The sequence below is a fragment of the Perca fluviatilis genome, chromosome 14 (genome assembly GCF_010015445.1).
Source record: "Perca fluviatilis chromosome 14, GENO_Pfluv_1.0, whole genome shotgun sequence".
NCBI lineage: Eukaryota > Metazoa > Chordata > Actinopteri > Perciformes > Percidae > Perca > Perca fluviatilis.
This window is the reverse complement of record NC_053125.1, coordinates 7,236,135-7,258,695: the sequence shown is the minus strand read 5'-3', so window position 1 is coordinate 7,258,695 and position 22,561 is coordinate 7,236,135. Positions and strand designations below refer to the sequence as shown.

Genomic DNA, 22,561 nt, shown 5'->3' with positions numbered 1-22,561 from the left:
TTTTTTTTTTTTCTTTCTTTCTCCCACACTGCTCTCAAATAGGGCTATGGTGAGTGTTGCGACCGCCAGTCTTATTTTCAACTGGGAGAGCCACTCAAGCCTCCTTGCCTCTAAGGGTCCAAAACCGCTCCAGCTGTCAACCCAGCTTAGTCTCTCAACTGTGTCACTGTTACCTGGCAACAGAGCTTTCTCCTGCTTCCCATAAATACAAAAATGAATCATTACATACATAGATTAAGTTAAGTAGATACATAATAAATATGGATACAGTTTTTCTTTTTTTTTTTGCCGTGGGAATTGGCTGGGCTGGAGGACTTCAAAGGAGCTGTCATTATGATGCTTTGCTCTTTAATCACGTTCAGGACCTGGGGTTGCCCCCGGACAAAGGATAAACCAAGCTCAGGGGGGCAGGTGTTAGTGGCCGTGGTTCTGGAGCAGGAACTGCAACAATCGTACTGCCTTGGAATGGACACAGGAATTTAATGCCTACCTCTTCTTATTTCAGTTTGGATCCCAGTTGAACTAGGCGCACGACCCTAACCTCATGGGCTTGTTGCCAGCTGTGGTGGAAGTAGTCCCACTTCCCCCTTTGAACATGTGGTTGAACAAGAGGTGGTTCCAATCCTAGGACTGAAACTGAGGCTTCACAGGGTGAGCTCTCTTTTTAGACCAGTGGTTATCCCTGTCCCGCCACGTGTCTGCAGATGCATCGCTAAAAGGCTGGGTTGCGGTTGACACTGGAATTGGCTGAAGGGGCCCTTGGTTGAAAGTACCCTTTCCGGTGAGCTGGGTGCCCTGGGCGCCTTTGGTGTCTGGGGCAAATAACTCGAGCAGAATCGATGTCCTGTGGATGTCTGAACCCAAGAAGTGAGGACTCCATCCTTATGTGATCAGAGAGATCTGGTGCTGCTTTGCATCTCAGAAGTTAACTGTTTTTTCTTGCCAGGGTGAAAGCACATTGTTTGTTATTTTTGTCTTTGAAGAACATTAGCCCACCCCTGGGGTAGGCTATAACGGTGCACATGGCCTCAGGGCTTACTTTATACCTTCTCTCCTTTCAGTCTTATCCTGTTATTTCTTTGAAGGGTTGCGGTGTAGTGGGGGAGGCTAAAACGGTGGTTCTGCTTTGCACCAGATACTGTGCAGTCCCTCCAGAAAAACGCGATTATGCGATCGCATAATTCAATACATAATCAGCCAAAGTCCGCATATTCATGTGGGGGCCGCATTTTTTCAAATATGCCGCACTTTCGCCGCATAAATTGCCGATTCCCGCGCAAAATATGCGGTCTTTGCATGATTTAATTGCACAGAAGTCACATATATCTTAGCAGAAAGTTGAAAAAATGTTGCGTTTACTTCACACAGGAGCAGCCATTTTCCCCTGTTGCCATGGGAACGTTATGAAGTGACGTAATTACGCGACGTGAACATCATCGAAAAGCAGGTGTTGGAGGTTGAATTTGACATGTACTTTGAGTTTCTTAAGTTGGTATCCAATAAGAAAGCTATCTTAATATCTGATGTCTACTCAAATTTCTTTAAGTGCTCCTGCTGTCTATATTATTAACGATTTTTGAAAGTCTGTCTCTTTTGTATCTTTTATTTCCCTCTGTTGAAACTATTACTTTTATTTTTACTTTAATATTATATTATTTGTATATATTTTTGTATCTTATTTGTTTACTTATTGCAATGACTGAATATCTGGTAAACGATTTTTGGAAATTAAGTTTAAAAAAGCAGGGTGTTGGGGGAATCACTTTTTCTTCTCTTTTTCATCAAACCGCAATTTTTGCAAGTTCACGCAATTTCATCGCATAAAATTGCATAAATATCCCGCATATTCCATTGCATTTTTTAAGAAAACGTGCATAATCAAGGATTTTTGCCCGCAACAATCACAAAAAAACTCAGCGTTTTTCTGGAAGGACTGACTGTGGTTTTTTCACTGACTCAACCTCCTTTTCAGGACTCAGTGCTATCATTATTATGATTATTATTATCATTACTGTAATTTTAATTTCATCAATTAGTCAGGATGTTTGTTTTAAATAGTATGGATTCCAGTTTATTACCAAAACACTCTGCACATGCTAATTTTGCGCATAGTGCATACTGAGTGAGCTGCATGCTTGGCCTACTGGCCTAACCTTTAAAAACATTGACCCTCCATGGGGTGAAGTTGAGTTGCTTACTAATTACTTTTTTCATTGAAGGCAACCTTTCTCTCAGTTGACCCCTTCTGTAAAGGACATACATCATTTTAGAGTAATTACACTTCTACAGCAGTACCTTACCTTCTCTTGGCTATACTAAAAAAAAAAAGTTTTGTGTCCCTGTCAGAAAACTGTAGACCACAGACTCTCACTACGCATTTGGATATCTCTAGACTTGAAAAGTAACTCGACAGCGTTTAATGCAGTAGTGAGAGACTGTTGAAGAGAGACCGAAAAGCGGAGATAAAGAAGTAGAACGGGAACTGAGATTCAAGAATGTATCTTCACTTATTCCCTTATTCAGATGCACTGCTTTGAAAGTCAGTGTAGCATAAGTTTTGAATCATTCTTACATTGTTATGCATGGTATTTGAGTAACATTTTACCACACACCACCTATACAGTATCATACCACTGTAGAGCTTCATTAAACTGACTGTTTTGGCAGGAGTTCTCACCTTTGTTATAATCAAATGTTGTTTTTTTAATCTTTTATAAAAGCTATCACTGCAGTGTGCTTCTCCACACTAAAAGGCATTGGGCCTCATTCACCAACCGTTCTTACGAAGAAATGTGTTCTTAAACCCTTCTTACGAACTTTTTACAAAGATTCTGGTATTCACTAATGTTTTCTTAACTTGGATTTGTTCTTAGCTAAGAACAAAATCTACGAACACTGAAAAGCACTCTTACGCACATTTGAGTGATGACATTTTGCTCCAAATGATTGGCTACTGCATTTTATTTAATTCTACAATTGTTTACAATGATAGTATTGTACTGTAATGTATTTCTGATCATTTGTTGAAAAACAAATCATATTATGCGAAAAAACACTAACACTGCAATTTACATTAGCAGTTAAACTGATTAAATCCTGCGTTATTTGGTGATTGCTATTTATAGGGCCAAAATGCAGTGGTAGAATGTAACAAAGTACAAATTCTTCGTAACTTTACTTAAGTACATTTTTCACGTATCTGTACTTTACTTAAGTAGACTCAATAGTGCATAGCCTACTTTTGACTTTTACTTTGTTACATTTTGCAGCAATTATCTATACTTTCTACTCCACTACATTTCTACAATGTTCAGTTACATTTTCTGATCAGTTTCCCCCCCCCCTGCCAAAACGTCTTCCTGACCGTCACACGTTTGTCTCACCAGTGAAGTTTTGTTGCCGTAGATACTGTATATATGGGGCACCGCTGATCCAAGCCGCTCTGGTGCTCCAGAGCCCGGGCACAGCGCCGCTGACCCTCGGTAATACAGCCTCCGGTAAAAGTGAAAATGAAAATGTTTGTTTTTTATTATTCCCGTTTTTAAATCATAGTTGAGTCTCTACAGCGTTGTTTACTTCTCCGCCAGGCTGCGTAAGACGCGTTCATATCTTATTTATTTGGCTGGACCTCTTCACATCTCCCCATCTGCGCTGCTTCACACACTTTATTTGCTTACTTGCATGGTTAAAGAAAATAAAATACATCCATGAATAAAACCAACCGCATTCCGATTCTAACAACACATTTCTGTTTTATGCTGGTTAGGATAGGAACTTTTTTTAAAAGCCAGGCCTTGTTTGTGGTAGTGGACATCTTTTACTTTTACTAAAGTAAATATGTCTCTGGTTATTTGTACTTTTATTTAAGTACTGAGATTCAGTACTTCCTCCACCGCGGCTCCGACAATCTCCGAAAACCTGTCTCCCAGGAGGTGCACAGGAAGTGTCATGTCCTTATATGGGAATTTGCGGGGCGTTTATTTATGCTAATTAGGAACAACTGGCACGCGCTTTCAGTTATGAAGACGTGGGATTCATCAATCCTAAGAACACAGGTGTGAACAAATCTGCTGTTTAAGAACACGTCATGAATCCGACGTAGACTTTTCTTAGGAACCTTCTTAAGAACATATTTAAGAGAAAACTTAGGAAGATATTGGTGAATGAGGCCCATTGTTCTCAAATGAAAATCTTGAGCCAATAGAAAGTCCCTGTATTTATGAATGTCATCTTTTTTGAATGACCCCTCAGTAGTAATGGTGACACAAATGAAATAAAAGTGTTTAAGCTACGTCACTTTAGTGCTTCCATAGATATTGTTAGACATAGATATATTGTTTTTATAGAAACAAATAAAACTTCTAGGGCTGCCCCTGAAAGTCGATGCGTCCAATCATCCGTTTGTGACCCCTCAGTCGACTTGAAATACTTCAACATGACGTTGGCGTTTTAGTTTTTTCCTCAGTCAGTGACATTACATTTGAATATTCTAGCAGCGTGAGCGTGCTGAACCCACAGGTGGTCTATAGGTATGAAGGGTGATGACGAAAAAGTCTCACCCGCAAAGCATGGTAAACCAGAAGGGGTCAGTGTTTCAAGACAGGTCGGGTGGGTTGGCGACATTGCTACAGCACCCTAAAGAGCAAGGGGACTTTGCGCGGTTGACCTGAAAGGAGGGATGGTCAACGCCCCCTCCCCCAGGTGCTGTAAAGCTCAGGGATGGAGCCTTGGTCCACACTGCTTTTCCAAACTGGCCTAGAGCTTTTGGGGAGAGGAGGGGAGCCTCCAACGCCGAGTTGAAGCCCCTGGGCTGACTAAATGGACTGTCACCCGTTGAAAAGTGTAAAAATATTTTCATTATGAGAACTTTGGAGGTCAATTTGACTGCATTTGACTATGTTAATGGAGTCAAAATCATCTCTGAAACTCATACCAATGAATTTTCAGATTGCCAGACTTACTCACACACAGTTTGAAAGTTAGGTTCAAGCAGAGAACGCTATGTAAAGGCCAGACAGTGGCTTATTACTTGTTAGTGACATCTTGAGGGAAAATTAAACAGAGGCACTGAATGTCACATGCTGATGTCTTCGCCCTGTAACCGATTAAAAGCCCCACTTCAAATACTCTAGCTTAGGCATGTTGTGTTATTAGCACTTTGCTGGATGAACATTTTACCTCATGTCAAACTTTGTAAAAACTGAAGTGACCATAGCTTATTAGTAATCTATGTGACATTTTCTATCTAATACTGACTGGGGGTGTCATATAGTTTAGCTGGATATCTGACAGCCAATAATGGACATGCCAATGACACCACAGTGAAAAATGCAGGGAACAACAAATGACTTCTAATTTTAATGTAATAATAATAATAATTTATATTTAAATCATTTGAACACTTAGACACATGGCTGTCGTACAGTTAAAGAGACCCAGGCTAACACTTGAGTACTACATTTCACTCAATATCTTTCTGTACTTCCTTTCTTGCCACAAGTAGACATCAGGGATTAGAGATGGCTTTTAATTATTTGTATAATTCAGTTTTAATCCTTTTTGAGGTAAATAGAGTTGATTAGAACATCAATGACATACCTGATGTGCATGTTATCTCATTCACTGCCAGTGCAGTACAGAGCAGCTCTAATCATTTTATCAAAATTGTTTACCAAAATGAAAGTGTTTATGAAGAGTGCCTGAAGGCAGTGCATTTCACCTTATAGGATGTTTATTTCACTACATATTTTTTACAGTTTGTGTTCCATCCAATTGATTTAGTTAAGATTACCATATTCAGTAGAATAGCATTTTCTTTTCTTTTTTTTTTAGCTTTCAATAAAAGGATTCCTGGGAGCCATTTCAATAGTGCAAACCTCTAGCATGGGATTTTAGGGTATTTTGTTTCTTGCACAACTCAGGAGAGCACAGTGGTGTGAGTAGCACACTGCTTCCATCGATTTAGCGTATTAGGTGAAATCCATCAGATCTTGATCAAGGCAGAATGCCAGCAGTTTCCCCTTGTTTGCTCACTGTTGTAAAAAATAAGCACAAAGTCATATTCTCTGTCTGTGAGAGAATATGAATATATATTTTCCCTAACAGTCCCTTGAGTATTCAATAAATGCACAATCATCCTTCCTATTTCCATACTTTGCACACTGCAGGGGGAGACTCTTGTAGAAGCATGGCATTGTTATTTCTTTGTAGATACCATAGTTGAAATTGCAATGCAAGAGGCCACACCAACAGCAGTTTTAGCTATTGTTTGATGTCAGTAGACGGAGACATGGTGGTTAGATGAAATATTAATAGTGAAGCAGTTCAGTTCATGCTCAGTTGGAGTTTTTGACAGAATTCTTTGATTCCTAATATGTTGTTCTTGATGTTGCTACACGCCCACTGTCTTTATCAGAAGTAGCAACTCTGAAACCATAAATGATGTTGTTTATTTGTGGGTGCAAGTTAATAAAGCTGTAAAGCAAAGAGAGTGTAAAATAGAAATCACAAGGGCTTCTCATTCATTCAGGAATTTGGAAGATCTTCAGTTTACTCTCAGAAACCTACACTTTCTAAACATATTCAGTTTTTATTTTGCAATTCTTGAAAATCTTTTTTTGTAATGTAATCAGCTGTAAACAGTTAGTTTCAAACTCCCAGTTGAGATGATCAGCGAATCACTGGGACACCTAAATGAAATGGCGCCATTGTTAACGCTATTTGTTACACCTGTGCTGTTTCTATTACAAACAGCTAAAACGTCAGAGCTTCTTTGACCAGATAATGAACAAAATTTAAATTTTAAGTTACTGTGACAAACGTGCAGGTAGTTGAAGGATAAAGGAAGAGCAGTCGAGAGCAGATCGATAGATAGAGTTGAGTGGCGCAGATACACAGGACTCCTCTTCGGCCAATCAGCACCTACGTTTTGGAGCACAGTACCCGCCATGAAACCAGGAAGAATAAATTCAATTTCAAATTATACTATTCAGATTCAGTTTTTCAATGCAATGATTCAAGTTAAACAATACCATTTCAAATATATCTATCCATCCATCCATCCATCCATCTTCGTCCACTTATGCGAGGTCGGGTCGCGGGGGCAGCAGCTCTAGCAGGGGACCCCAAACTTCCCTTTCCCTTTAACCAGCTCCGACTGGGGGATCCCGAGGCGTTCCCAGGCCAGGTTGGAGATATAATCCCTCCACCTAGTCCTGGTTCTTCCCCGAGGCCTCCTCCCAGCTCAAATATAAATGATTCAAATTCAGTTTCTGGTTGCACATATTTCAGCCCATAGCCTGACAGCTAAGTGGTGCTGAGAGAGAATTTGATTTATTAGACAGTAACAGAAATAAATGCATAACAAGATGCCATCACAGTGACATTGTACATTTATCAGAACTGTCGAGGATAACACAAGAAAGTTACAACTTTGTGAGAAGTGTGGAGAGAGTGGTAAGAGATGGAAAGTTAACAGCAGACAGGGGTCACTACTTCTCGGTTGTGAGACTGAGTTGCCAAAACCAAAAGGGGGGTGGAGGTGGGGGGGTGGTCAAGGGTAATTTTTTCAGCTTGCTTTTACAGAAATACCACTCTACGGATCACAAAAAGTTACATGCATTGTTCGGTGAAATGAGGGGTGTCATGCGGTGTAGACAGTGTGGGGAAACAAGGCTGGGCCTCATGAAATACTGAGCACCACCCTCCTCCCCCCCCAACAGTTGATGGAATCCAACTGGGGTTATTTACTACACTACAGAGGTCACTATAGACTTTATAGCTCTGTCCCTGGGTCCTATCAGCTCTCCAGAATGATATATCATCAATAAAATATGGCCACCCCAGCCCTGTGTCCCACGCTGTAAAGATGGCGTGACTGCCATAACTTTATATTTGTACACAGCTGCCATGAGATGATATTACATGGGAGCATCTATGCCGTTCTGTACATCATTGTCTCCTCTGGTGTGCTCAAAATGGCATGGGAGAAGCGGAAAGGCATGATAGATGAGCTATGTTTGTCAAACTACCTCTTAATTTGCTATCTTTGCTTCTTCGTCCCACATATACACACACACACTCACTCCATACTTGTCCCCGTCATTGGCTATGCCCCCATGTGTTAGAGCATGTTCGTTAATGTCAGAGCAAGCAGGGCAGCTGGTACCACTCGGGATCTTAAGATCCTTGTCAAAATCCAGTATATTAACAAACGAGGCCCGGGAGACTCAGCTCTATTGATTCCGTTCATTCCTGGCTCCTTCATCCACCGCTGTGGACATTTAAACTGTGTCTCAGCTCTAGCGCCTGGATTGTAGATCAAGAACAATGTCGATACTGCAGAGCAAAGCGCCCTGTGCTCCATCTGCTCTGGCTGGGGTTCTTGCTCTGCTCCGTGCGTTGGGACTGAAGACGCTTCTTTTCACCTTGGACATCGAGTGGTAGCCATCTCGCCAGTAACCAAGGCAGCCTCTCCTGGGCCAGTTTGTTCATGGCTGGCAGGGATCTACTTTAAGAGAACTCTAACCAGCAGCTCAGTGGATCTGAGTGATCTCATGAACTTTATCTTTGTATGTATCGAAGCAGAATTATAAAACACAGAGCCAATTAAAACCCTTTACATTTAGTTAAAGGTTCTCTTTTTCCCTATAAGGTTTAAAAGAAATCTTGTACAATATCCACTCAGTGCATCAGATATGGCACTATACATGATGTAATGGTGTCAAACTACATTGCATATTTATTCAATAGTGCAAGGTTACACACAATACAGTGTCATCTTGTGTTTTCCTAAAAAATATTTTGTCTATTAACAAAGGGGCTATAAATGTCAGAGTCTGGCCACCGCTCGTCGGGACAGAATTATCAGCGGTGCTAACAACGCTAGCAGTGCTAACAATGGCAACAGTAGAGTTAATAGTGCTAATGGGGGTTAGCTCACTGGACGACCTAAAGGGAAACTGCAGGGTGTGCATATGAGTTCCGCACTGGCGCACACGCCTGGCATGCAAATTTGCATTTCCTAGGACGGTGAAGGCGTGACTCGCCCTACTCTGCCTCTGATTGGCTAGTACTGGTTGCCGTCAATCCTAGGAAAAGCCAGTTCACGAATGGCACGGGTAGTGCGCAGTGCAGAACGGCGATGATTAGCTAGCCAGTGGGGCATGAACATAAAGGGAATTAGGGATTAATGTTCTGAATGTCGTATATAGCCCCTTTTAAGGTCAATAATGAAGGATAAAAAAAATACCAAATAATACAATCAGTTGTCATCTAACATCTTATCACACCGCACAAACGATGTTTTATGACAGAGAGACACTAAAAAAATAAAATGTTCATATATATATATACACATATGTCCTGGAAAAGTGTGCATCTAGTATAATGTTCAACAGGTCACTAACAAGAGCACACATGGGTCCAATACAGCTAAAAAAATTTGCAGCATGTGCGACCTTCTACTGTGTATACAGCCCAACTTCTCTGAGATTTAGTTGTTGTTGCTTTTTACAAGTTAATTGGATGGACCTCCAACCTGAATTGATTAATGACTACTGTGTGCTCGCTTCAATACCTAATACCTGCCAACAGCTCCAGTGTTGAATTAGGAATTTGACCAGATAGCATTGATCAATATTTCAGATGAAAATTATGCATTCTTATTAAAACTTTTTTTCCATTTTTGAATCACCTATTGAACATTGGAAGGAATCCAAAAGGAGTATTAAACGGGCTGTGTTCCTCTTTTATTACGCAGCGTGGTGAGGTATTGGGTAGTCCTTTCAATGTCTTTTTAACTTGCTTCCCCCTCCGTACCTCTCTTTCCTTCTCTTTCATCACATTTGTAACTCTGACAGTAACTGTGTGTGGTGTAAAGTCTACCCAACCCATCATCGGTCGATGTGCCATGTCATTCTTCCAGGAAGTAGAACGCTAGGCCTAGTCTGATGTTTGTTAAGTTATTAGATACTTTTTGTATTTTTTATTATTCCTCTTGGCTGTTTTAAAAGTCACGAACACTTGGTAAACGCAGCTAGGGAGAATATATTTTTTAAAGAACCTGACAACACAGTCTTTTTTTAATGAGTTTGAGTCCTAGGAGGAGTTATTTGCCGAGTATAGAGAGGAGGAGAGTGAATGTCAAGAAGTGAGCTGTTGCCGGAGAACTCCTCTTTTGACCTTTTTAGACTTGTTTTATAAATAAAATATAAATCAACATCCATGGTAGTTGTTTTCCTCCACCATCTCAATTAGTAGCTCTGTTGAGGCTTATGTGTGGAATATCACCCTGGTAGAAATCTAATGCTAATTGCAGTCTGACTTTACTTTTGTGCCCCAGTGCTATTATATCTATTTTGTCATAACTACAGTTTCTTTTGGTGAGCAGGTGAAAATGTGACAATTGGCTTTGCTCTTTGAACTGATCAGTCTTTTCTTTTTCTCTCTTCCTTTTCATCCTCTACAGGTGACTCATCTCAAGTCGGTAGGTCAACTTATTTTTATCATTTCCGCCACTTATCCGTGTTTTTTTTTTTTTTTATATAGCTTCGCTGCCATAGCGACTGAAGGTTACGGCCCATCTTTATTATACAGTGCAGTTAGGCATGTGTGCACATTAACGGAAACACAAACAAACCACCAATTATCTTATTTAATTTCAGTAGGTGTACAAAATGAGCAATGAAGAACTGCTAATTGTTGATTAGAAATCACTCTAGAACATCTCTCTGCCTTCCTCTCTCTCTCTCTCTCTCTCTCTCTCTCTCTCTCTCTCTCTCTCTCTCTCTGATTCTTTATGCATTGCAGCTATTTGATATTGCCTACTACATTGGGTTTCATTTGTTAATACTGTATACTGAAGAGGGGATTTCCAAATGTTTACTGTGGAAAGACAAAACTCTTAATCCCTACTTTGTGAGTCTAATAAACTGCATTACTTTCCAATGTAAATGCAAATTGTAAAGGTTTCTGCAAATTAATAGCAAGTTTGGGAGCCCAGGCACAATTCTTTTGTACTGTACTATTGTTATGCTGCCTCATCAGGATCAGGATTCAATAAGTTGTCATTTTCAAATTCATGAAGCTTGTGAAAGTGACTCACGATGTGGCTAAGATGCAGTGATTCAGATTTAGAGGTATGGACTTCAGTAGAAGACTTGCTACGTGCATGGGCTTTTACAGTTTTCATTCACACATTGTTTGTTCAACTGCCTCAGGTGGATTTTAACGCAACATCAGACTTTAAATCTGTGTGGTTGAGTGCTTTCCATGTTTGAATCGGAACTTTTTCTAACAATTCAGACGTACAATGCATAGCCTCACTGCTATTAACAGCTCACTTAACTTTTAGCTTGCGATTCCACTTTGCACAAAAATTCAAAATGACCTTCCCATCCTAGTAACTTATGAGAGGGGGATGCAATGTTATGGGCAAATTCCATTTCATCCTCCTTGTTGTGTACTAGGCCTAAAATGCTCTGGACCATTAAGGCATTTATTAAAAAGCGGACAGAGGCTTTATCTGTAAATATGCTGACATGTCACAATACACTGGCTTTCTATCAGCAAATCATTTGGAATCAGTGGGGGATGGAAGACATGGGCGAGGGATAGGATTGGGACAGTGGGATTGGATCAGAGATGGACAGACTAATGGGACGTATCAACACCTCACACAAACCAAGTGAGAAAATTAGATGGGTAGAGTTCAAAACTCTAGCTCACAGCACTTTGCAGCAGCCAACTCCTGCTTTAGTGATGCGTCAGTGTTATCGCTCGCCTCCTAATAATTAGCTTGGTCTCGCTGCAGTACCTACTATGCATTATGAACATGCAGCAGTAATCAGCACAGCAGAATGTGTATGATACAACAAGATAAACATGCTGTCATGCATTCATGATAAAAATGTTTTTTAACCAATCCCAAGGTGAATATTTTCCCCTGCAAGTTCTGTGCCGTGATAATTCAAGCATGTCTCCTGGATCTTATACATAAATAGTTTTGTGTGTGTGTGTGTGTGTGTGTGTGTGTGTGTCTGCTTGTCTAGCTTTGTCCGGTGAGTGTTTGACCCAGAGCTCTGATGTTGTCTGAATACTGATGTGGCATTTCGTCTGTCTGCGGAAGCTTAGAAACCGGGTGGGGACCGGAGGTTTGGTTAAGGAAATGTTCACCCCCGGTGTGCAGTGCAGAATGGGGACACATAATCAAATACCACACCCGTTTCTTACCACCCTGAAAGAATCAAGATCCAGCGAAGAAGGAATAAAAAAAAAAAATCTAATTAAAATGTGATCTAGGGGACCAGTGCAAATTGACTTTCATCTTCATTAAGACCACTGGGCAAAGAAATGTGAGATAATTCAGTTTTGCTTTTGAGATACAAGCCGTTTTTGTGTCAGCCTGCAAATTCAACATAGTTCTGGCATGCATGTGCGTGCATATTTCGCAGACATTTTAGGTTACACCAAGAAAAGACATTTTCTGCACAGCTCATACTTTATTCAATTGTTATATTATTTTTTTGTTCTGCATACACTGGAGCATATATTGATTATTGAGCAGAACAGCAGCACTGCAGTCCTAACGTAGAAGTAAGGCAACAATGTTTAATGGTATATTTATTAGTTTTAGGTGTTTTAAGTGTCTATAAATTAATAAGTAGCTTTATTATTTTATTGACTGTGCAAACGTCACATTTTGCAGTGAAGCAGTTAATAAGAATCTAATCTTGCAGCACCATTTTTGTTTTATTGGTCTCATCATAATGCAGTGGTGAGATGCATCTTTTACCCAAGTTTCTTCAAAATTGGATTGGCTGTGTAAAATATAGCTAAATCACACTCACATCATCCCCCTGCGTTTTTGTCAGAATTTAACAAATGCTGTCCAAATCCACATTGGACCGAATGTCACATCCAGCTCCACACCAGTCAAAGAATTTTACAATCAGTGTTGCAAAATATATCATTGCTGGAAGTCAAATATTGCTGTTTTTCTATTCATTGCCAGGCTTATGAGGCAGGTAGTGGCAGAGGTAATTGTTGTTCCTAAATGTAAAAGCAGGCAGGCACACTATAAAGAAAGATCCTTATCATCTGCTGAATTTCATTCTGACTCCAAAAATGGCATTGGCAGAGACTGAGACATCTTTCTTTGCACATCTCTTTGTCTGTCTCTTTCAAGGCTTGTTCTCCTCAGCTCAGATGATTAGCATCTCTCTTTGCCTTTTTTCTCTCTCCCTCCCTTGAATGCCAACCTCAGGCTAGTCAGAGCCAACAGAAGCCTCTTCAGGCAATGGGATTGGCACACTCGCCACACATGTACTAAGGATGCTCAGTGAACCACACAGCTACAATTAGGATGAGGAAATGAGGGATTCATGCTCTGTGTTGGGTGTAGGGGAGGCACTTAGTAGAACACACTGCCCATCTGAAATGTTCAATAGTCAGACAAACCCTCACAAAATGTGTCATAACCTGGAGCTATTTTGTTTTTAAATTCAGTCTTCGTTCTTTTCATACAACTCCCACATTCTAGCATTATGTAAAGTTGCTTTATTCTGGGCTGATACAGAAATGAAGGATCAGCCCCACTGTGAACATTGAAACAGTTCATAACTGTCCTAATTTATGAATTTCTTTCATCACCTCGATCAATAAAGTGCTGCACTGAGGCAATGTTCCATTTGATAGCAGCGACCTGGCTACTTAATTGAGCAAGTCTTAAATATCAGCCACTGACGTGAAAAGCAAGACGATAAAAAACAATCTATTTTCCCAGGAAACGCAACCGGTACTTAAGTGATTTTCCCTGCCTGGTGATAAACTGCATGGCCTCAAAAGATCACAACAAAATGGCCGATCTACAATATAACTCCTGAGCCCGTGGCCACATTTAAATACTAGAGGAGGGTGGTAATGAGATTGCTACCTGAGATAATTACTACTCAAGGCGTCCATCTCTTATCCCCTACCACAGGGAACCAGTTTAACGCCACAGCTACAATTAAACGGCCACTCATTTGCTTCATTTGAGGCCCCTGTTATGCAATTTTATGCTCTACTGTGTTTTAACACAACAGTGGCTTAAATAGAGGAAACCTCGAGATGAAAGAAGAATAAGAAGAAATGTGGAAGGATATGTGGAAAATAGATTAGAAAATGATAGACAGATATTGGGAAGTAAAACTTATTTGGTTCCCTACTACTTTTATCAGGCTCTCTTCCCTGTGGCATTGATAGGCATCTCACATTTTGCCTAGATCCTGATGGATTACATTTGCTATAAATGGTAAAATATCTCTGTCCCTTATCAAAATATTTCTCCTGTAGTATATGCATTCTTTAAGACTGTCGGTGGACAGCTTGTCTTGCTCATTCCCCACCCACGAGTACCCTGAGAGGCTGTTTATGACGAGGATGCTACTATTTGATCCCGATGTATTTGTATTTTAAGTTTCTGTTGTCAGTGTAGCGAATGTGGATCAGGGATGTAATACACGCAGTCTTTGCTGTTATTGTAACCATTTCGTTCTCTCAGGAGCTGGATCAGATGATAGGTCTTAAGGTCATTGACATCTAGATTTTCACATCTGAAAACCGATGGAGACGGAATTGCATGTTTGTTTCTCCCAGTATATAAAACCATAAAGGTCTAGCTAGATATTTAATGTGACAGTGGTGTGGCTCAGAAATAACATCATTAACGCTAATGACAATAAATCCTGACTTGTAAAATGTTAATGTTGCTGACAGTGACTCTGTTACTGCTCTGCTGACTTTCTGCCTTTTCTTTTTTTGGAGGCTGCAGAAATCCCTGAAATGGCAATCACTCAAACCTACTGCTGTTCTATTTTATCCTTGTCTTGTCTCAAACGAATAAATTAAACTGTAATATCTTGACTGCTGAGAAAATGCGTTGGATTGTTATAAATGATGGCGTGCCTATAGTGTGTGATCGTTGAGCTTAGTGTATTCAGCTGAGCGGTGTGAGACTACACTCTAGGAATAAGAGATGGAGAGCACTGCTAGATCGACATTGGTTCCAGCATGTGAAGATTAACGGCGTCCGCTTCCATTAGCCTCAGAGTAATTGTTGAGACAGCGATGAACAGTCCATAGCTCTAATCCTCAAATCAAAGAAAAGTTGCACAGACCACCAACGTTCAGGTTTGGTTTCCTTCACTCAAAAAAACACTACTTAATCTTTCCATCTTGTTCACAGATCACAGCACAGAGGAGACATACTGCTATTAGATAGAATTTTATTGTGAGTTCTTGAAAGAGTTTAACACTTACAATAGAATGGTAAAGTAATGCAAGCTTTGCTAAAGTAAAGAAGTACATTTCATAGTCTTGCATTGCCATACCTTCCTCCACAGTGCTTCAAAGGAAAGTCTGGCTAGTCCACACAGCATTCCAGGATGGGAGTAAAAGGTGCTCTGGTTTATCGGCATCTCTTTAAACCGGTGCTAATCACCGGACAGAGCCACGGTGTCTCTGCAAAATAGCCTCGGGAAGGAACTTGTTTTGGTGGAACATGTGTACGTTCAAAGGTTGTTTTAGTCGTGCAACAGAAAACTCAGATAGGACAGATAGTCTAGCTAGCTGTCTGGATTTACCCTGCAGAGATCTGATGAGCAGTTAACCATAGTCCTCGGAAATCCACCGGAGATTAGAATGCCAACACAAAGAAAGAGGAAGGTGGGGGACATCCGGCTGAAAAAAAGGGACGTCCGGCGGGATATCCGGCGGCACCTGAACAATCCCGGAAATAAAACGTCGTTGATTTTAAAACAAAGGTTGCGTTTCTTCAACTTGCAGTAGGGTGTGACATACTGTACAATGTGAGAAGCTGCATCTCCTGAGAAAATGTTCACAGTATACAGAGATGAAAGGTTCAGGGAGAACAAAGCATGTCGAGGAGGTCACCTTGGTGTATAAGAGTTGTTGTTTTTTATGTGTGCCTTCCATCTTGACCTAACCTTGCAGCTAATCCCCCTTATGTTTTTTTTTTTTTTTATGATCAATTTTTTTATTATTTTTATATTTTTAAAGGTCCCATGAGATGATGCTCTTTGGATACTTTTATATAGGCCTTAGTGGTCCCCTAATACTGTATCTGAAGTCTCTTTTATATAGACCTTAGTGGTCCCCTAATACTGTATCTGAAGTCTCTTTTATATAGACCTTAGTGGTCCCCTAATACTGTATCTGAAGTCTCTCTTTTATATAGACCTTAGTGGTCCCCTAATACTGTATCTGAAGTCTCTTTTATATAGACCTTAGTGGTCCCCTAGTACTGTATCTGAAGTCTCTTTTATATAGACCTTAGTGGTCCCCTAATACTGTATCTGAAGTCTCTTTTATATAGGCCTTAGTGGTCCCCTAATACTGTATCTGAAGTCTCTTTTATATAGACCTTAGTGGTCCCCTAATACTGTATCTGAAGTCTCTTTTATATAGACCTTAGTGGTCCCCTAATACTGTATCTGAAGTCTCTCTTTTATATAGACCTTAGTGGTCCCCTGATACTGTATCTGAAGTCTCTTTTATATAGACCTTAGTGGTCCCCTAATACTGTATCTGAAGTCTCTTTCCGGAAATTCAGCCTTGGTGCAGAATAACAGCCACTCATTAGCAATTCCTTGGTTAGGCGTGGGAAAAAGCTTTCATCACATGTAGCCGGTGCGTATACCGAAACGAAGGCTATTTTCCTACTCCTTATCATAGTATGTATATATGATATCCTGCCTGATAGGTCGTTATTACTTTTGTCCATGGTGAGTGCGCATTTCCGTGACAGCAACACAATGGAGCCCTTGGTTTTGGTGTCGTCACTAGATGAAGCAGCAACTTTGAAATATTTATTCTGTAGAAGATTTACATCTCTTTTACGTAAATGTGACTCTTGAATAAGCGCCACGTCTATGTTCTTCCTTCTTAAATAGTCCAGGAATTTAGCTTGTTTGATCGGTCTGTTTAGCTCCCTGATGTTAACTATATTATGATTATAAAATGCAGTCTAAACAAATGTTCCTTATAACTCGGCTCCCAAGCTCATACATTATGTTTCGACCAGGTATTACTCTCTGTAATAGGCTGTGTGGGAAACAAACCATGTAAGAGTAGTAAATATAGATTATAAGATAAGTGTTTATCATGTTCTTTCAGTCTAATCAAAGATTTCTCCACAGCTTGACTCCCAAACTCTCACACCACGTTCCAACCAGCTACCAGTTTCTGAAGTAGGCTATGTAAATTGAGCCATGTCCAACATGTTTTCAGCCTCATCAAACATTTGTTTAAAGTCAGATTGCCAAACTTACATGAAGTGTCCTCGAGTTAAACTTGTACAGTGTTCCAGACACGCTAATCCGCTCAGGCTCCCGCGCTGAACAAGAGGTCCCCACGCCGCCCTCCAGGCCCGATGGCAGCTCCCGATCCGGTCGCAAAGCGCCCCGCGCGGACGCCACACCCCCCTCCTCCTTATCCAGATCCCGACAGAGTCTGTCCGCTTTTGGCAACTGATTTTGCAAAAATCCAACTTTGTCATCTTTTTCGCCTTTCCTCTTTCAGTCCAACGATGCGCACATAGGGCTAGATTTATCAAGCCGTTTGCGCCTGTTTCCAGGCGCTAATTGGTCGCAAAGATGGACGTAACCGATGCGGGCTATTTACAAACAAGGCTCACTTGGGTAAAATCCCAGAATGTCTACCACATGAGCGAGAAGAGACAAGTTGCGCTTTCAATATGCGTTCGTGGGAGGGTCGTGGGGAAAGTGGGAGTTCCACCCAAAAAGGTGGGAGGATAAGCGCAAAGTGCACCTAATTATATATTCTGTGGTATTTACAAAGACTGTCAGTAAGAGCGCGCCTCTATTCTGCGGGGGAAATTCTCCGCCTCTTAAAAGCAGGTCTAAACCAGCCGCAATCGAGTTTCCTCGTAGACCTTTATATGCCGCTGGTGAAATGGCAACAGTAATTTGAGCAAGACGAAGACATAGGCGAGGCTGAAAATATTTTTAACACAAGAATCACACTTTGTCAGTGAACACATCATTTAGCGTTACAGATCAAGCAGCCATGCAATATTAGAGTTACTGGAAGAAATCAAAGATGAAATTGCATCTCCCACTCAGCGTTCACATCCCATTCCAGCAGTTGTTAAACTCCTCGCTACATTACAAATATTGGCATCAGGATCATTTCAAACAGTCATAGCATCAGCAACTAATATGAATAGTACACGTAACGGCTTCTTTGCTACAGCGCGCAATTCTACGGTCTAGTGGGCGGAGAAAGACGCTGATTGCCTGATGGGTGTCAGGGTTGATAAATACTACGCAAAATGTGGAAGCATAGCGTGCGCTATTAACGAACTCGCATAAACAGACGCAGCGCAAACTGCGCTAGTGTTAGTAAATCAGGCCCATAGTTCGGCCAAATTAAACTCAAATTTCTTCTGGTCATCAATGCAGGCTGTATGCACCATGTTTCTCAGCTGACTGACTTCGTCTAGCCGCTGGATTAGGTCTCTTACTGTAATTCCCTGCCTCTCAACCTCTGTCCTGATGTGTTGTAGCGAGGTGTCAATTTTTGCTAACGCTTTCTCCATTGCAATGCGGACCGCTGATTGAAGCCCGCATTGTTGCTTTTCCAGGTCCCTGGTCATAGCCTCCTCCATGTGTAGGTCCGCGTTAGCATCAGGATCCTTTCTAGCCGTCACCATGTTAGCAGAGTTGGCAGAGTTCTGTGCTCGGGTAAACTGCAGCGAGGCCTGTTTTTTCACTCCTGCAGGCATTCAACTAAGTCACCGTGGTGACAAATGAAATGATTGACGTCGAATATGTTTTAAGTTACATAAAACTCAATGTCCTTTGGCATTTGTGTGGAGCCCAAGGCTGAGCTGCATTACAATGCTCGGCAGGCTCATTGCAGATCCATTAGGTTGATTTGACTCCATGAGGGGGTAGTGAAAGAGCTGGCATGTGAGAAAAAACGTGCAGAGTAATGTGGTTATATTATGTGAGCAGCATGGGTGTTTGCTAAGTATAGGGTCAGGCCGCTGCTGTAGATGGGCCTCGTTGCCCTGTAGCTCCACAGCTTAGAGGGAGCATTCATTAACAGCCACAGCTTATTACCAACAGCTGGTGCTGGGTACTGCCCAGGGCCTATGGCATACATCAACACACGCCATCACACACATACACATCTGTACACTCTCGCTGCTATGACTTTAAAATGGACTACATTCATTCCTTAACTTGATTACATTCATTCCTTTTGCTTTTTGATGTATGTGATGCTGTGAAAGCACACTGCAAACAGGAGATAAGAAGCAATGCCACATGAGGACAGATTTGCATACTTTTTTATTGAAAGACATTACTTTTATTTACTGTGCACTTGTGGCTGTTGATTTCCTGTTGATGGTGGTGAGGGTTAGTTCTTTGTGAGGTCTTTGATGGTTGCTATACGGTGGCTACTTACGGCAGATGCCAACTACACAGCTCTTCTTCTGCTTATTCCGAGTAAACCCGCTGCTGTTGCCCATCAAGATCCACACAGAATAACAAGAAATATTATTTTAATTGTCGATTAATCTGTCAATTGTTTTCTCAATTAATCGATTAGTTGTTTGGTCTATATAATGTCAAGAAACGGTGAAAAATGTGGATCAGTGTTTTCCAAAGCCCAAGACGACGTCCTCACTTTACGCAGAGGAGAGTAGAAACTAGAAAATATTTACATTTAACAATCTGGAATCATAAAAAAAATAAAAAATGACTGAAACCAATTGATCGATTATCAAAATAGTTGGCGATTAATTTAATAGTTGACAACTAATCGATTCATCTTTGCAGCTCTAAGCACCTCGTGTGTGAGAGGATATTTTTCAGATGAAATATCCTAAAATCGGTTGCTAGGAGCAGTAAAGCTAAAAAACTTTGACGCGTTTGAAAGTGGAACTACACATTTTATGGTATCCATTCTCTCAATAAAAAGAGAGCATAGATACAGGCCGTTTAACTTCGTGGAAAAAATAAATATCCGGACATGAGGCTAATCCTAAATGTAACTTTAACTGTAAAACCCCGAAGTGCTCCTTCGCTTCACTCGGTATACATGTCCTCACTCTAACTCTCGACTGTCTAAAACTCAATCTTGTTTTCTTTTTCACACAAACACATATAGACAGGCACTTGGCTGGGTTGCCTCAGGGTCTCGACCGTGGGTCTGAGGAGGCGATGGCAGACAGAGTCAGCAGCAAACCGTCCACTCCTGCAGTGGCTAATCGACTGTGTGCACACACCTGTCAACTCTGCACAGCAGCACTGTGAGAGGAGGAGGAGAGACATGTGTGTCTGAGACAGACCATTTATTTGTTTAGCTTCATATACATGTGGTAGGAGTCTTGGGATAATATTGTGACACAAGCATGATGAGTGAAATGGAAATACATCTGAGGTAAATTAATTTACCTTACTCACAACTCGCATATATTATTACCTTATATACAGGTAAACAATATTAAAAATAATTTTTGACTGTTGATATAAAGCTCGGGCTGATGCGTGTTAAGCTTTTAGCGTGTTAGGTAATTGTAGTTCATGAGCCTTTTTTTCCCGAAGAGGAGAAGCAGTAGATTCAAAGCTGTAAAACCTCCGAGGCTTATTTAAGGGACTGGTAAATATTTACAACACTTCCTGTAACACTTTAAGCATGCCGATGCAAGAAGCAAAAACTGTTAACTGATTATAAATGAGGATGGTTTGGTTTTTATAAATATGTATGTTATTCAGTAATTAAATACATTTTTATCTTAGCCATTGTGATGTTCACAGACACAACCCTGATTTTCACCGCCGCAGTTCGCCACGAATGGCATGTCCTTAATTAGTTGTATGTACATACTTATGTCTGCTTCACTACTCTTTAGACATCTTTCAGACATCTTTGACCTAGTCAAAGAAAATAATTGCGTGTTCGCTAAATATCTGTCACGGTGGTTCTCATGTTTGACAACAACACAGCTGACAATTACCAAAGCTGTAGCTAGGTACCCTGAAGCACTCACATTGGCAATCATGAATCACGCACACTGTTGTCTGTAAGTCATCATCGGCGGTGACATCTCAATCTTCATTTAATGTCAACAGCGTCATCAATAATGGAATAAGGCGAAAAGGGCTCATATCCAAACATTTAGTGCTTCACAGAATAAAGAATCAAGAAACATCAAGAGATGAAATATAAAATATGTATTGCCAAATTGCATCAATAATATGTTTATTCTGCGTGTCGGCTGCATCCACCGGACCGTGACCCCCCCCCCATCTGTGACGCCCGGACCGTGACACTTCGGCACAAATACACACAAAGTGCTACATTGCCTAATAAGATAGCATCTTTTCTGTATTTTGTTGTTGTCATTTCTACTTAACTGCATCACACTTGGTTTGCTCCACCTGGTCTGAAGTGTGCATGAGGTGCAAGAATTTTGATTTTACATTATTTTGATTAATACCATTTTATGTGTGGGATACATCTCAGCCCATGCAAGTAACAGGATACAAGACCGGGGTAAAATATTGTCAGTGGGGCAGTGGTAAAACCGGGTTGAAGTGATTTAAGCGGAGGTCTTTGTAAGTATTGAGTACAGAAAGCACTGGACTCTGTACTCTGATTATAGTGCCGATACTCGTGTCAATAATGTGTGTGTGTGTGTGTGTGTGTGTGTTTGTGTAAACTTAAATAATACAGTGATGCAGATAGTACATGCATCATTATACCAGACACTGAGCTTCTGTCACATTTAGCTGCTTCGCAAACACACTCTTCCTGCTTCTCTAACTTGCATAACCTAAACTCTAAATCTGTTATCAGATTATAAATTGCCACAGCAGGGATCTCACCTGACCTGTGCTAATGTAAAAATCAGATTATGTGCTCTTTCTACTGCACAGACAGAAAAGATTACTTATGTCACTTAAGGCAAAGAAGTGAATAGGAAGACTGCACGTTAGACAAAAATACAGGAGCTGTTTTGATGGAAGAAAGATTAAAAAACATTAGATAAACTCTGAGATATAGATCAGTTGCTCTAGGTGTAGCATTTTAATCTGTATCATTTGTCAAGTAAGCCAAACCTTGGTATGATTAATGTCAACAGAAATCTGGCGATTGAAACAGTTAACCTCTATTTATTTAAGCAAGCTGTAAGAAAATATTCCTTTACCGCTATACTTAACATACGTCAAAATTAAATTGAAGTGTTTTATTGTTTACATAAATTTCCTGCTCAATTGTTTTATTTTGGCAACACCTTCATTTCATTTGTGATGTCACCCCTACATTAAACACTGCATGATTTGAACTCCGTTATGTATTTGTAACGGTGTTTAAATGCACAAATAGGTGTCAGCACACCCCATTGTCACCCCAAGGCCTCCTGTGAGGCCCCGGGCCCCACAGACCCCTGCATACTGCAGCCGCTGTGTATCGTTTAGTAATAAGTGCTCTGTGGTTCCCAGGCTGGGTCAGCAGCAGCAGCAGC

At 40.7% G+C, this 22,561-nt stretch overlaps 1 protein-coding gene across 8 annotated transcripts in view; it reads left to right on the top strand.

Annotated features, from left to right (window-relative positions):
• The window catches only part of nrxn2b (neurexin 2b), a 669,808-nt gene that overhangs the window by 136,383 nt on the left and 510,864 nt on the right, over positions 1-22,561 (top strand). Inside the window, exon 4 of one of the 8 annotated variants that reach the window (XM_039821631.1) lies at positions 10,469-10,486. The exons of the other annotated variants lie outside the window; for them this stretch is intronic. Coding sequence (XP_039677565.1) covers positions 10,469-10,486 — 18 coding nt within the window. The remainder of the gene's footprint in view (positions 1-10,468; positions 10,487-22,561) is intronic. 8 annotated transcript variants of the gene reach the window in all.